The sequence below is a fragment of the Simochromis diagramma genome, unplaced genomic scaffold, assembly GCF_900408965.1.
Source record: "Simochromis diagramma unplaced genomic scaffold, fSimDia1.1 OVJJ01000501.1, whole genome shotgun sequence".
Taxonomy (NCBI): Eukaryota; Metazoa; Chordata; class Actinopteri; order Cichliformes; family Cichlidae; genus Simochromis; species Simochromis diagramma.
In genome coordinates this window covers 967,538-982,833 of record NW_024387320.1, presented here as the reverse complement: position 1 = coordinate 982,833, position 15,296 = coordinate 967,538, and the positions used below count along the sequence as shown (strand labels likewise).

General features: G+C 39.2%; 2 protein-coding genes across 6 annotated transcripts in view; one reads left to right on the top strand and one right to left on the bottom strand.

The window, feature by feature from the left end:
• The window catches only part of gpm6bb (glycoprotein M6Bb), a 29,230-nt gene extending 23,157 nt beyond the window's left edge, over positions 1-6,073 (top strand). For 2 of the 3 annotated variants that reach the window (XM_040005311.1, XM_040005309.1), the window contains exons 3-7: positions 498-654; positions 753-921; positions 1,536-1,609; positions 1,725-1,790; positions 4,023-6,073. In XM_040005311.1, coding sequence (XP_039861245.1) covers positions 498-654; positions 753-921; positions 1,536-1,609; positions 1,725-1,790; positions 4,023-4,172 — 616 coding nt within the window. In that variant the 3' untranslated portion in view covers positions 4,173-6,073. Of the gene's footprint in view, positions 1-497; positions 655-752; positions 922-1,535; positions 1,610-1,724; positions 1,791-2,202; positions 2,819-4,022 lie in introns of those variants that run through there. The other variant, XM_040005310.1, reaches the window with a different exon arrangement.
• On the bottom strand, positions 2,593-15,279 carry ofd1 (OFD1 centriole and centriolar satellite protein). 3 transcript variants are annotated; one of them, XM_040005303.1, is made up of 23 exons: positions 15,173-15,279; positions 14,889-15,004; positions 13,714-13,917; positions 13,559-13,627; positions 13,434-13,461; positions 13,239-13,343; positions 13,009-13,145; positions 12,737-12,910; positions 12,254-12,360; positions 12,032-12,151; positions 11,537-11,610; positions 11,361-11,452; positions 11,001-11,190; positions 10,142-10,272; positions 9,891-10,002; positions 8,783-9,496; positions 8,432-8,588; positions 8,240-8,331; positions 7,382-7,501; positions 7,035-7,189; positions 6,741-6,914; positions 6,575-6,645; positions 2,593-6,308 (listed from the first exon to the last, which is right to left on the bottom strand). In XM_040005303.1, exons 2-23 carry the CDS (start codon positions 14,982-14,984, stop codon positions 6,263-6,265), a joined length of 3,168 nt encoding a protein of 1,055 aa, XP_039861237.1. In that variant the 5' UTR covers positions 14,985-15,004; positions 15,173-15,279; the 3' UTR covers positions 2,593-6,262. The 3 variants fall into 3 exon arrangements, with proteins under 3 accessions (XP_039861237.1, XP_039861235.1, XP_039861236.1); XM_040005301.1 differs by having other exon boundaries at positions 15,192-15,254; XM_040005302.1 differs by having other exon boundaries at positions 8,783-9,493; positions 15,192-15,253.
• Between the last annotated feature and the right edge of the window lie 17 nt (positions 15,280-15,296).

Genomic DNA, 15,296 nt, shown 5'->3' with positions numbered 1-15,296 from the left:
ATGGATAGCTCTTTTAATGAGGTTGACTTTATGTAGACTATTTTTAGATGACGTTGTCTCCCACATTTACCTTATCCTTGAGAGCAGTCCTAATATGGACCCTTTTTTACAATGCAGTCCATTAGTCCTGACAATAAAAGACGAATAACATAAAACAGGACTGCACATATGTTTTGTGTTTGGGTGGATTTAGAGTGCACTGTTTAATTTAAGACGTCCTCAGTCTGTCTCTTGGTAGATGATTTGCAGAGACACGCATCACCTGTTGTCTCCACATTTGGGCTTATTGTCTGTCCACACTGAGAAACTGTCTGTCACAACAATAAAGATGAACCTTCTCTGTATAGAATGCATGCATATGCATTGTATGGAGCTATTTTTAGCTTTTTTTTTCTTTTCTTTTTTTTTTTTTTAAAGGCCGGTTTTGGCCAACGTTTTGAAACTTATCCCAGCTTTACTGGCACAAATAAACTCATATGTAATATTTCCTTTAACAGAATACAGCTGATGCAGTATATCATCTACGGCATTGCTTCATTTTTCTTCCTCTATGGGATCATTCTGCTTGCTGAGGGTTTCTATACAACTAGCGCAGTCAAGGAACTGCACAGCGAGTTCAAGACCACCATCTGTGGACGATGCATCAGTGGAATGGTATGTAAATACCACCACACTTTTTTTTTTTTTTTTTTTTTAAATAGAGCACACTTTAAAAAAGGTTTAATGACACTGTGACATTCCTTTGTCTTTAGTTTGTGTTCCTCACATACATCCTGGGTGTGGCATGGCTCGGTGTGTTTGGCTTCTCTGCTGTGCCCGTCTTCCTCTTCTACAACATGTGGTCTACCTGTGCTGCCATGAAGTCTCCAATGGCCAACTTCACAAACATTGATTCCATCTGCGTGGATGCCCGTCAGTATGGTGAGAGAACAGCACTGTTTTTCTTCATTGAGATACACTCAGTGAATAGCTTCCTGTTAGTATACAGACCAATACCGTATTATACACACCACTGTTACTCCTTATAAGAAAATCAGGTCTGTGTGGGGCCTCATTATCATTAAAAAGGTCCTACAAGGTTCATTTATGCAGTTATTTACAAGAAAAAGGTAAGAGGACAGTACTGATAAAAAATAAGCCAAATTTATTCTTTTTGTTTTAGTCTACAAAGTTCAGACTAAGAGACAAATAAATGCATAAAATAATATAGCCTACTTATACATACTCTCAAATGGCACATGATAGCTATATAATTTATATATAATTTTAGGTAGGTTACCCCCAGGGTTATAATACGTTTCCATTATAATGTTAAGTGCACAAGTTGAGCCTAATGACTGCTGTCTTTGCAGTTCTTATGATGGTGAGGAAATCCTCATGTTTAAAGTTGAGCATGTCTCTGAAACACTGAATTGTTATCAGCTTAGTAGTACTGCAGCTCGGCGTTGTGTTTCTTAAGTTTGATCACGATTTGCATGAGACAAGGCTACTATTGGTTGCAGGTGTAAAGGTGCTTTTTAATTTTATGACAACAGGAATTATCCCGTGGAATGCCACACCAGGCAAGGCCTGTGGATCAACGCTAGGTGACATCTGCAACACCAATGAGGTAAGGCGTGCTTGTGCAAACATCACTCATCCCGGAAGTGGCACGCAGAGCAGGGTGACATAGGATTCTGTTTATTGAAGACTAAACACTGTTAACGCTGCCTGTCTTTTTTCAGTTCTACCTGTCTTATCACCTGTACATCGTAGCGTGCGCCGGGGCAGGAGCCACTGTCATCGCTCTGGTAAGCTTCAGTTTGGTCTCTCCATCCTCACGTTTTAGTCCATCTTCACATGGTTTGTATTAGCAGGTCATGTGTCCAGTGCTTTTCTTCTCATTCCCATATGGTTAATGTAGCCAAACCAATGATGATAACATAGTCTTTTCCAAAGCTCCAACTTCATTTTGCTGTTTACCCTCAGCTTAGATGGACATGACCCTATTTTGAACAGTTGTTTTTTTGTGCCATGATTAGGATTCTTTTTTAGAAATGACACTTTTACAAAAACTGTTAGAATTCTATAAAATTATACTTCATGATCTTTAACATTTTACTGCTGCAAACTTACTGGCCACTTTACTAACTTGTCACAATATTAGTGACGAGGAGGTCACTGGCATGTACTCTTACCACCTTTTCTGTTCTCTTCCACCAGCTGATCTACATGATGGCTACTACTTATAACTTTGCTGTTTTGAAGTTTAAGAGTCGAGAAGACTGCTGCACTAAGTTTTAAACCGTTTTAGGAACACAGTGCACCATTCAAGGCTGTGCTGAGTAGACACCGTTGCCACTGACAACAGTTGAACTAAAAAAAAAAAACAACAAAATCTGAGAATAGAAAAAAATCAACATCTCTCCATTAGTAATCACAAGACATGTAAATAGCTGACTGTATACTTCTCTTAGCATTTGGTATCCAGGGATAATGCTCGTCTGAGGACACCTGATGAGAGTTGTCTTCAGAGTGGGATGATGGTGTTTAGTTGACTGGTTTGTTCTGCTTTCCTTTATACTTACTTATTGAAATATGTCACCACCAGAATTTTTTTTTTTTTTTTAAATAGAAATGTGCGCAGCTAGAAATCCACAATAGTGTTATTTATATTTGTAATTTGTGAAGGTGGTTTTGGCCTGCACAAACCACATGAGTAAGTTAGATAAAATAAAAAAAAAGACACACACGCAGTATTAAGAATGCAGTTATTCACCTTCCATTAGCTGGCGAGCTTCAACTCCTGAGACACTTGTAAAACAAGTGTGCAGGTTTTAAAAAAGCTGCCATTCTGAGATCTGATAAATACACTAGACTGCACGTGGCTCATATAGACGTACAACACGTGGGCATCTGATGACGAATATTGAAGGTGTTCTCAGGCTTAATATTTTTTGATTGACAGATTAGCATTTTGGTGTGGATGGATTTTAGTACAAACAATCTGTAAAATGAGCTGTGATGGCGGCAAAAGTGCCTTGTCCTTGTATTTCTTTGGTTTATTTGCTTAGCCTTAAAATCTTTCAGAACCGATGTGTGAAACACGGAAAACCTTCAGTATTATTAATTTTTTGGGTCATGAGTTAGATTCTAAACTGAACTAAAATGTTTTATTCAATGTGTTATGCTGATGAGTATTACCACAACCAGCTGTGTATTGTAGAATTCAAAGTAACTGCACATATCGAAAGTAGCAGAAATAAAGGGTTAGGCCAGTACCGTGCTTATAGATCTGCATGAGGCCCTATTACTCGGATTAATTCCATGTATTTTATAAAAAGAGAAATGATCCTATTTTAGAGTACAGTATTTTTGTTTTCTATGAGAGCTGATCCTGATATTACCCCAGCTACGAAGTTGGCGTTTTCTTTCATACATTTTCCTTTATTCTTTCTCAAAGTGCCATTAAAGAGCCATTTGTTTTTATCTTAACACTGAGCCTGCATGCTTACAGTTTTCAGATACTTTGATCTGTTTATAGTTACTTATACTCCATATTTCATATATTTAAATTTCTCCTAAGTTTTTCAAAGACTGTAGCTTTTACTTTCTTTATAAAATAAACAATCTTTGTTTACAAACAGAATCCCCACCTGGTCTATTTATTATATATCCTACAGCTCAGATTTGCAAATTTCAGAATCTTGTGCTTTGCACTAACCTAAGCTTTTAAAGCTCTGCTCATTTTGCATGTGCAGCCTCTCGCTATCTTCCTCCACTCATCACCTCATCTTTTAAGTGTCATTTCTGTAGTATTGTGTGTAGCGAGGTAATAACGCCGAGTATTAGTAATGATTGTAACAGCACTGTTACAATACCCGTAACATTTCTTTTTCCACAGTGTCCTTTTTTTGTTTAAAAAAAAGCATAACTTTACGTTCGTGTATGTCCGTAATGTACGTACTGTAGCTCTGACTCCTGTAGCTTGCTTTGCATCTTTGACATGCTCACCGGCCATCCACCTCACCCTTCTCTTCCAGATCCACTTCCTCATGATTCTGTCAGCAAACTGGGCCTACCTTAAGGATGCCAGTCATATGCATGCCTACCAAGACATCAAAATGAAGGAAGAGCGGGAGCTGCAGGACATCACCTCACGCTCAAAGGAATGCCTCAATTCCTACACATAAGGATATTTCAAGCTTACAATCCACACGCACACATACATAAGCACACATACTTACAATAACAGACACTGTGGCCAACCACTGTGGGCCCTCTGGACCAAGGCGACTCTCAGCTAAAATAACATGCCAACTGACACTGTGCAGTACTAACCAGGCTCCTAACAGACTAATGCATCAGTGTTGCTTTCTGCACTAATTGTTTCACAACTGCTCTGTGAAGTTTCATTCATGCTAATTTTTATTTTTCATTTTCTGTAGGGAAGAGTGATCTGAGTTCTGATGTTCGTGTGTTTTTATAATCTTTGTTGTTTTTTTGCTGGTGAAGCTTGTGACATTGCACTATTCCTACACAGCACACCAGTGTTTCACAGTCTTGCTCGATCCTTCTTTAGTTTTCAGCTAAGGAAGATGAAACATTTTGGTTTTTGTTCTGTTTTGCAGATGTATTATACAAAGGAACAGCCTTACATCCAGAGTTGTGCATCACACCATACTGACCTTTTTAGGGAAAGTAAACTATTGCACCAGATTCTTTTTTAAAATAGTTGGTAATACATGCACTATAAATCTATAATCCTTGATGATCATGAATTTACTTGCATTTCCATCTCAGTTGGTGATTGTCTGAATGTTGTTCATTAGTTATGGATTTTTCCTGTCATGGCCTACATTACCTCTACCTCAGGTGAGCACTAGAGCCTATGGACAAACAATTCCCATTGCAAGGTGTAAAATAAACCAATTCCAGTTGTAAAAAGATGTCTCAAAGACATAGTAGATAGGTTTGTGTAGCTACACCCCCACACATGCACAACAGTTCAACTGATTCACAGTACTATAGACTTTGGATAATGCTACAAGAAAAACTTACTCTGACCTGTACGTATTCATTTAGGCACATAGGAGGGAAAAAACAAAAACGTCAGTAATTGCCAATGAAGAGTTGTGATGGCTAATAATATAGCAGTGATTATCTGCAACATGCACAATATGATCAAAAATGACTTGATTTAACGGAAATCCTATTAATAAGCATAACTATGTCACATGTGTTTGTTACAATTTGAAAACAGAACTGAAGAAGTTCAGTTAAGTTTATTACAGGTCAAATTTTTTCATTTCTTACCTTTTTTCACAATTTTCTATAATTGTATATTAATGTGCAATTTTCACAATGTTAAAATAACAACTTGTAATCTTTATTAGCTGAGTTACAGGGATAATTCGAGATGTTACTTTGTTGTATAAAGACGACCACTTCTGTGGTGACCTGTGATGTACAGTTATGTATACTGACTTCAGTAGTTGGCAGTGTTTGCCCATTTCCTGTTTTTCTAACAGAATATAAAGCTATGTAGCACATTAGTTATAGATCTTTTTTTAGGTTCTTTTAATCACTTGAGAAGTATACTTTGTTTTGTTGCCTGATAGTATGCCTGTATTTTCTATGTATGTCAAGGGCTTCCTCATGATTAACTGATACTTAACTTTCCAACTGTCAAGCAACAATTAGCCACAACAACAGTCCTTTAAACAGTTGTATAAAATTATAAATGGTAAATTCAGCCAAAGTATGAATGCCAGTGTTAAACGGTATCTGTTTGATACAGTGGTACAGACCCTACAGTGCTTTATGTAGGACTGGCAATAGGTGTGGTCGAGCGGATAGATGACAGATGTACATGAAGGTAATGTACGTCACATCTTGTCATTGTATGTTGTGTTTCCTGTTAAATGAACCAAAAAAGTAAATACAAGGCTATCTATCAATCACCAGGAGGACAGTAATCAGTTAAAAGAAAAAAAACAAACAAAAACCATCCTGTCTGACTGGAAACCCCTTTATGAAACAACTTCACCGGCCTGTTGACTGTTTTTATGAAAATAAATAAAAATGTTTTTTTTTTAAAAAGTTCTTCCAATTGTGGTGCTTTTGTTCTTTGCATGATAGAATTTATTAGTATACAGATTTAAAAAAAATGCATTTATTTGAATTTCATACAAAAAAGAAAACATGTAGGACTGATAAGCAAATTCTTGAAATATCTGTTTTTATACACTTCAGATTATGATGCCACAAACTGATGGTCAGCTCACCAAAAATCATCATCTTCATCCTTGTGTGAATATGCTGCAATGCTGAGACAAAATTGAGTTTATTAGTGAAAGCCTCGAGGGACAGAGTAAAAAAAAAAAAAAAAAGTAAAACAGTTTAAAATTAACAACATGAATCCAGAACAACAACAAAAAAAAAAAAAACCCTCAGTATAAAGTAGGACCATGATAAACCACAAAAGCAATTAAATGTTATTGAAAGAGGCTTATGTATGTATTAAAGTCCTGCACAGCTTTTGAATTAGAAAGCGGAAATAGTTTGTCTAGCCAAGTCAACGGTTTTAATTTACCTGTCTTCTTTATCCTCAGACAAACTCTTGGCCTCTGGGCTTGCATATTCTGCCTCTTCTCTTCGAGAGCTCTGTAGAAAAAAACAATCCCAAAGAACTCCAGTCTGCATCGAGTCTCCCTGTTTCATTTGTACAGAAGCCTCAGACAAACATGGATGCAACTCACCTGTGCATGTTGCTTCTCTCTTGCTTCCAAGACCATCTTCATGTATTTGTCCAGTGGATTTTCACTTTTAGACTCATTATATTTCTCTCCACTGATTTCTTCATCTACTCCTTTCTTAATCCTGGTTTCTTCTTCTTCTTCTTCCTGTTTTGGATTTTCCACCTCTTGCAAAAGCTGATTAGAATGGGATGTTATCACATTAAACATTCATTTAAGGTCGCCTTTATGAGAAGTTCAGATAGTTTAGCTTATAAAGAGGATTTCTGCAGGAAGTGGGTCTAAGATAATCATTACCATCTCTTTCTCTAGTCGCTCAAGTTCTTGCAGCTCTCTCTCTCTGGCTTCTTCCTGCTCCCTTTGTCTTTTTTCTTCTCTTTCTTTCCGCTCTCTTTCCCACCTTTGTTCTTCATCTTCTTCCTTTTCAGATTCAACCAAACTTTGTGGGAGTTCTAGAAATAACATGAGTCATCCTTTGTCAATTTGATCCTTTGGGTTTAAAAAGCAGTTTACTGAAAATTGGCGGCAAAATGAGCCAACTGATTTTTACAGTTTGACTTATGATGTACAGTAGAAAAAAGGCTTGTATTGTCATTGGAAGTCAAGAAAGATTATGAATCGTTGATGAGAGAACTAAGACTCACCCGTTTGGCCCTGTGAGTCTATTAGGTCTTTTGGGAGGTCTTGTGGGTGGGGGCCAGCAGGGGCCTCCTCGGAGAGAGGGACAGCAGTGTCCAGGAGAAGCTCTGGAATGTGGCCGGGCTCTGGAGGGAGACATGCACAAAGAGATCTTTTATGCCCCACCATAATGCAACAGGGCCAGAGGACCAGCACAGAATACATAATCAGCGGTCCTTCATCTTCACCATTGTGCAGGGCCACTGAAAGGCCAGTCACACACTCATTAAAAAACAGCCATCCAAAAATTCTAGGCCTCCATACTGGATACATTACACATTTTGTTACATTAGTGATTAAACACTATCAACATATAGTTAATCATTTTCTAGAAATATATTCTAGTGACAGATGGAGCAAACAGAAATTAATCACACAGCACACTTTTCAGCACTCGCATCGTACACAGCAGTCATGGAATTAAAATAAACAGCACATAAACTATGAGTGTTTATCCTGGGATACAGTGAAGATTTTCCAGTATAAGAGGAGAGCTATACTTCTACAATAGATCCCCAGGGAACTTGTCATCTCCACTGAATGTCTTGTAGCTAGTCAAACAGCATGAAGCACTACTATAAAAGAACTTTATGTTCTAACAGTTTAAAAGTTCCCCTTTGATCACAATTTATGGCCCAGAACCTCTTCCTCAACAGCAATGACGCGACCAGACTGCTGAAGCTCAAAGTCGGTTGTATGAGTCACGTACACTGCAAACATTGGCTTCAGAAATACATGACCACATTCTATTTGATTATGCTTTGAACAATAAGGGGAAAATACTACACAAAAATCAACTAACAACAATGAACAACACTGAGTACCTGATAATCCTCCAGTGAGATCTTCAAGGCTTATCTTCTCAGGCTGTGGGGAAGACTCTGAGCTGGAGAAGACTTGCTGTAGCTTTGGTGGACTGAAGGACACAGTGGCAACATAGGCATTGGTATTCACTGTCTCATCATAAAATGTATGCGAAACACTGCACTGTCCTTGAAAGTGATGCCAGATGATACCTGGAATGGTCGCGTGCTGTGCTCCTGAGCTGAGGACTGCGAGGTGGACTGAGCTCGGAGGACAAGTCCTCTGAGGTCACCACCTCATTGTGGAGGGCAGGAGAGAGCTGCCTGTCAGACGACAGCTGTGGAAGCAGGACTGCAGACACGACTGGCCCTAACAGAAGGAAGGACTTAATATTAAAAAACACATCTGAGGTAGAAACGTGCTCAGAGACTGATGTGTAAAGATCTGGACAGACTGATCTGAATTTTCAAATAATTTCCATAGAAAATATACAGTTTACATGCATGTGTGCAGCATATAAGCACTGAGAACATAAATCATTATTCAGTTTTTTGACATATTACCTTCTGTAAGCTCTCTTGGAAGATTATTCTTGAAGGAAGATTGTGTTGTAGGGGATGGGTGCTTGGATAGACCCAAGCTTTCATCTGGAGCGTTTCCATTTTTTAGGAACAAAGGCTCGGTCAGCGAATAGAGACTGTGGTCAACAAAACATGTGGCCTGTGGCTGGTTATGATCTTCTGAGAAGGTAACTCTTGATTGTGCAGATGGTAAAGTCTTTCTGGTGCCATTGGAGGGGGATTGGATAGACTGAGGAGACAGTGGTCTGTGTGAGATCTTTGGTTTGTGGGCTAAGTGACTGTGTGAACGGAGAGGGTCGTGTTTTCTAAGAGGAGAGTCAGGGGAATGAGAAGGATGTGGTTGTTGTGGGGAAAGAGGTCTTGGGGGAAGCATGTGTGAGATGGTGGAGCGCACTGCCCTCTGCTGGTAGTTCCTGTAAGCTTCCTCTAAAGTCTCAGCCTCCCTCTGCAGCTGCTTGATCCGAGTCTTAGCTTCAGCTACCAACTCCAAATCAGAATCTGGTACATCACTCCAAGGCGATTTGCTTCCTCCCAGATTGCCATCTATTTCACAAACATCATAACCCACCCTGGCCCTCAGCAGAGTTCTGTCCACATAGATGTCAGGAGGAACCAGCTTGTCAGCGCCGAGCTCTAGTACAGAGCGATCAACAAGAGATGGTTTGGGATTACGCAGCACTTCATTTTCAAGAGCTGCCGGGATCACATGAGTCACACAAAAGGAAGAGCAGGGGAAAAGCAAACAAGATGAATGTTGAGTACTACTACAGAATACCATCCACCATGAAAAATCAGAGAAAAACCCCCAAAGCTAATTAGAAATAATTACATGGGGCTACACCAAAAATAGGCAGTTAAGACTAGAGTGTTGATTTCTTTCTTGCTTTTACTCAGTTTTCTATAAAGACCATCAAAAATACAAATAAAAGGATGAATCAATATGTGCAATGTGTAACTGTGTACAGAACTGTATGAGCTAGAAAAGAAAGCAAGCCTGCTTATGAAAAGCAAAAATAAAGTCAACTGTACTTAAAGCAAGATCATCTGATGTGACTAGCCACATTAACAGGGATGCCACATCAAAGTGTACCTTGCTGAGTTTGGTGAAGCTGCATTTTAATGTCCTCAACATGGTTAGCCATCCACTGGGATTTCTCTTTACACTCTATCAGCTGAGCTTTGAACTGGGCACATTGCTCCATCTGCAGAAAAAAATGGACACAAAAGTGAACGACATGTATATTTTTTGATAACCAGAGATTTGAGGGCATACTGCGAACACAAATTCTTCAAGGTGAAGAAAAATTGTTTCCCACAGCAAGGAGCTGTGATGTAGCTGACCTCACTCTGGAGCTGTGCCTGCAGCACCTGTTTCTGGTTGTCAGATTCTTCCGCATCCAATCTGCGAGCACTCTGTAGCCTCTGAAGCTCCAACTGCAAGGATAGTTGCTCTTTGGATGGTTTGCCCAAATCTGAGACAGGATATATACGACTTAAAACATAACATAAAAGTACAGCTCATTTCCCCCAATGCATTTGTCTTCAGTGGGAAAACTGTCAGATGAAAAAGCATCTGGTTTTGTATAGAGCAGTTCTTGACCAGCATGACATTACAGCACATGGGGCCCATTATCATGTCACTGCCTTTTGTTAGCATTGAGGAGAGAGGCCCACTGCTCCTTTGCCCCATCTTTAGACAAGATGAATACTGTAAGCCTCAGAGAGAGGTAAGATTTTCTTTGCCATGGGTAAAAGGACCTCTGTCTCTGCTCCCATTCACTCATCCCCCTTTCCTCATTGGCTGTCTGCAAAGCTACAAACAAGACACAGAGGCCCTACTTTGGCAGGCAAGACACATTCAAGAAGACTCAGCTCAGCCAGAGGCAGTGGGATAAGACTACCAAAAATGCTTCACAGTACACTGCACCTTACACAGTTCACAATGAGCCTATACTCATGCACTCTGAATGCAACACAGGAACTTCAAGAACCTTGCTTATGGCAAAGACTGCAAATATTCAGACTTACCAAAACTAGGATTGCATTTTAGACACAATAAATCTGGTTATATAGTCCCAGGCTATAAGATAATCAGATGTGCATTATTATAAACAGAGTATGCCTGATTGTGTTTTTCATGTTTTTAACTGAATAGGGACACTCTCCTGGTAGACACTCGAGAGCAACCACCACTCTCTACCTGCATGAAGAAGCCGTTTCTCCTCTTGGGCCTCCTCCAGCTGTTTCTTTAGCAGCTGCAGCTGCCCCTGCAGCTCTGCTTTCTCTTTTGTTAAGCGGGGGTAGTCACTCATGCTCTCCATTCTTTCCCTTAACAGCTCCTTCTGTTGAGTCAGCAGAGAAATCTGCTGCTGTGCTGTGTCTAACTCGATCTGGAAAAACAAGCCCGCGAGGGATATTAAAAGCATGGGAACCGAATCGCACTGGATGGCATGCATTTATCACAGAATTAAACTGAATGCTAATATAATTATTTATCATTTTGCCTCACGTCCACTGAAAAGGGTGAAGTTAACAAGGATGGATGGATTTGGATCTTTACCTGCAGCCGCTTCAGCTCTGAGCACGTTTTACTGTGGTCCTCCAATTTGGCATTAATTGCAGCTGACTCCTTTTGGATACGGACAGTTTCCACTGAAAAATACAAAGATGTGAAAGCAGACAAAGCACAGGCAACAGAAAATTGGTCATAAATCCTTCACTGACTGACATACTTGCCTTTGTTTCTGTTCTCACTTTCTGTGAGCTTTTCTGTTCTCTTGATGTAGTCCTCCTTTAGTTCAAGCTGATACCTGATTTAAAGACAAGATGAGACATTTAAAAGCAGGACTAAAACTAAAACAGTACAAGACAACGTGACTTGTTGTTCTTTCTACATTACACAAAGCAAATACTCGACCTAGTGATCAACTACAGATTTGCAAAAGCAATGTTGTCCTCTGTCAAATACATGGTAAAGTCCTCTTGTGTATGTTACTCTATTAATTGCTGTTGCTGCTGATAGCTATATTCTTTTGATAAAAAGAAAATCACTTAAGTTAAATAAAGGTTGGTACATTAATTAACTCAGTGTCATTGGAGATATATTTACTGCTTTATTTAGCAGGAAAATATTTGAAATTCACCAACAGGATTACTGTATTGATTTTTATGTCACAGATAATGATGATAATGTATACTGTATAGTATACACACAGTACTGACAGTAAGTACCTGGAAAGTTCATTCTTCAGCTTCTGGTCATACGTGTCCTCCATGGTTTTCACAGCCAGTTCTCTCCTCCTCAGCAGCTCTTCAGCTGTCTTGATCTTCTCCTCATGGATTTGACAAGTCCTATTACCATACAAAGACAACAGCAATAACTATGAACCTGTGACCACAATGGAAGAGTGCAGCATCATTTCACTCAGATAAATAGTCATAAAAAATTCTTACTTTTCGAAGGCTTCTCTTCTCATCCTCAGCTCATTTTCTCTGCTACGTAGTGTTTCAATTTCCTTCAGCACTGACTGTCTCTCAATGTATAAGTTCTTTTCTTCAATCTATAGAGAAGCGAAGTGGAAATAAGAGATAATTAGTCTATCTTAAATTTAAGGAGAAATAATTTGAATGTAAACTGTAATGCTCAGAACCACCCATAATCAAATTGCAGTCGGATATAGAAGCCTGATGCCAAATCATACATACAGCTCAGGAAATGAGCAGCAAGGTTTGAGGACTGAGAACAATTTAAAAAGATCAAGTGATAGCCAGTAAAAGAAAGTTAGGTAAGAAGGCCAGAATCCTCAAACTGACACCAGAACTTTAAGGTGATATTATTAGTAAAATATTCACCTGGGTGTCAGACCTTTGAAATCTTACATTACATGTTCAAGGTTTATATGAGAAAAAGAGCACCTCATTGTAGCAGCCATTTACCTCTTGCTGTTTTTGCAACCGATCAATAGCATTTTTCTCTCGCTCCATCAGGGCCTTTGTCTTCATTTCATAAGTCCTCTCCAGCTCCTGCTTCAGCCTTTCAAATTCTTTATGAAATTTGGATTTTTCTTCCATCCTCACCTTGGCGATTTCAACTTCTTTAAAATGTTCTATCTACAAAAGAAGATGAAGAAAAAAAGACAACATTGAGGCGACCCAACCTGGAGGAAAACTATGTGACCAAATAAACCATGTTTGTTACGAGTGTGTACCTTTAAGTTCATTTCTGTTTCCATTTGCACTTCAATGTCTTTTCTATACGCAGACAGTTTTGACTGTAATGGAAACACTTTGTCCTCATTGTACCCCAAACCCTCGTATTCCCGATCTATTGTTTTCATCTTCTCTACTGTGAATGGAAAGACAGGGAGAACACATTAAAACTCTTTGTTGGAGGGCATGAATATAAAATGGCCAGTCACCGTCAGACATCAGTTCATACCAAGAGACTCTCCATAACTTGATAAACTTGTCTGAGTGTCGGCATCGTGGCACAGGTTCCGAGTATAATGATCTGTTAGCTGTGTTAGAAGGCTGATCAGGAACCCTGGTAAATAAAGACATAATAAATCACTGGAGAGACTCTCGAACAAAAGCAGTTTTATTAGAAGTAGAAGGAACAGGACACTGTACATACCCCTATCATGGTTTTCTTTATTGGAAGACTGTAAGAAAATAATAATGGCGCTGTTATTAGTAATTACACTATGTCTTAATACTTACATCAAAAAGATGTTCTAAGTTCAAAATAATTATAATTACCAATGACTTGTAAAGGTTTGATTCAGGCCGTATTTTAAGAAGCTGAAGAAGGTCTTCTTTTGTAAAAACCTGTAAAAGTAGATCAGAGATCAGAGACCTTCATCTCCATCTTCTTGACACCTCAAGCTACATGTACATAAAAAAGTCATACACACCTTGTCTTTAGATAATCCGCTTTCAGGATAGAACACAGAAAGTGTGTACTCATACCCCGAGTTCTGGAGATGATCTGCCACTATGCTGTTACAGGCTGAAACTAAAATGGGTTCATGTTTCACATGTGCTGGCCTGGGAACTGGTTCTTGGCCTGCCAAAGCTGGGTACTTTAACTCCTGGATGAGCTGATTTCGCAGCTGTGCCTAAATAAGATCCGAATAGTCAAAGAGAAGGATGAAGACCAAACACTGAACATTGCTACAGTGCTGTGAAAAAGTATTTGGCCCCTTTGATTAACTGTAATTTAACACCTTTTTTTGTAAAGTCAAGCTCAATTTCACTATCCACACCCTGGCTGATTACTGGCAGACCTGTTGAATCAAGTAATCACTCAAACAGAAGCTGTCTCACAAAGTGAAGTAAGCTAAAAGATCCCAAAAAGCAACACATCATGCAACACGCTATCAGTGTGGAAAGAGTTACATCACCACTACTAAAGCCAGTCTCACTATCCAATTGTTAGAGCTATAAAAAAGCGGTGACCTTTCTGAAGAATGCCCAGCCTACCAGAATTACTCTAAAAGCAAAATGACAACTCATTCAAGATGTCACTGAGTTCCAAGGAGAAAACCACTGAGCAAAAGGCTCAGCTCACATTTGCCAAAAAAACATATTGATGATCCTCAAGACTTTTGGAGAAAGCGGAATAATGAGACGAAAGTTTCACTTTTTGGAAGGTTTGAGTCCCATTACATCTGGCTTAAAACTAACACAGCATTTCATAAAAAGAACATCATACCAACAGACATGGTGGTGGTAGTGTAATGGTCTATGATCTAGAAAGTCCTGAAGGAAAATGTCTGGCCATCAGTTTCTGCCCTGAAGTTCAAGCACACCTGGGTTATGCAGCAGGACGATGATGAGAAACCTGCCAGGAAGTCCACCTCTGGATGCCTCAAAATAATGCCAGATGAATGTTAAATTCTAATTGCTTTGACATAACCGTAAACAGTCCATAAATGCTTAAAAACCTTTCAATGTGGATGAATTTAACAATTGTGCAAAGAAGAGTGCACTATAAGTCCTCCATGGTGATGTGAAAGAAATCGAGAAAGGCAAATACTTTTTCACAGCAATGTATAATAATAACAGCACCGTTATTAACATTGCTTACCTTGAGTGTATCAAGAACTCCTTTACTTTTAAAAGTCTGATAGAGTCTTTTCCTCAGCTCGTCAGGGGATAACGCATCTTCCTTAGAGGAGGACATAGCTGGGATCTTTGTGAGACCTGACATAAAACAAACAGAAGCAGACAATTGGACGACGAGCGTGAGAATAAAAACCTTCGCTTTCAAAAACTTTCCCAAGTATTATTGGCTGTTATCAAAATTGTATTCCACTATCTTCGCAACATGTGCACCATGTGTATCTTAAGAAGAAGAAGAAGAATACTCACCTGCCTGACGACCACAAACCTTCGCGTCTCTTTTCTTGTTCTTGAAACATTTAAATCCACCGTCAACGGAAAAGCTTGGTTCCGTGCATGCGCATAATTATGACGTCACGTCGAAAAACCAAAA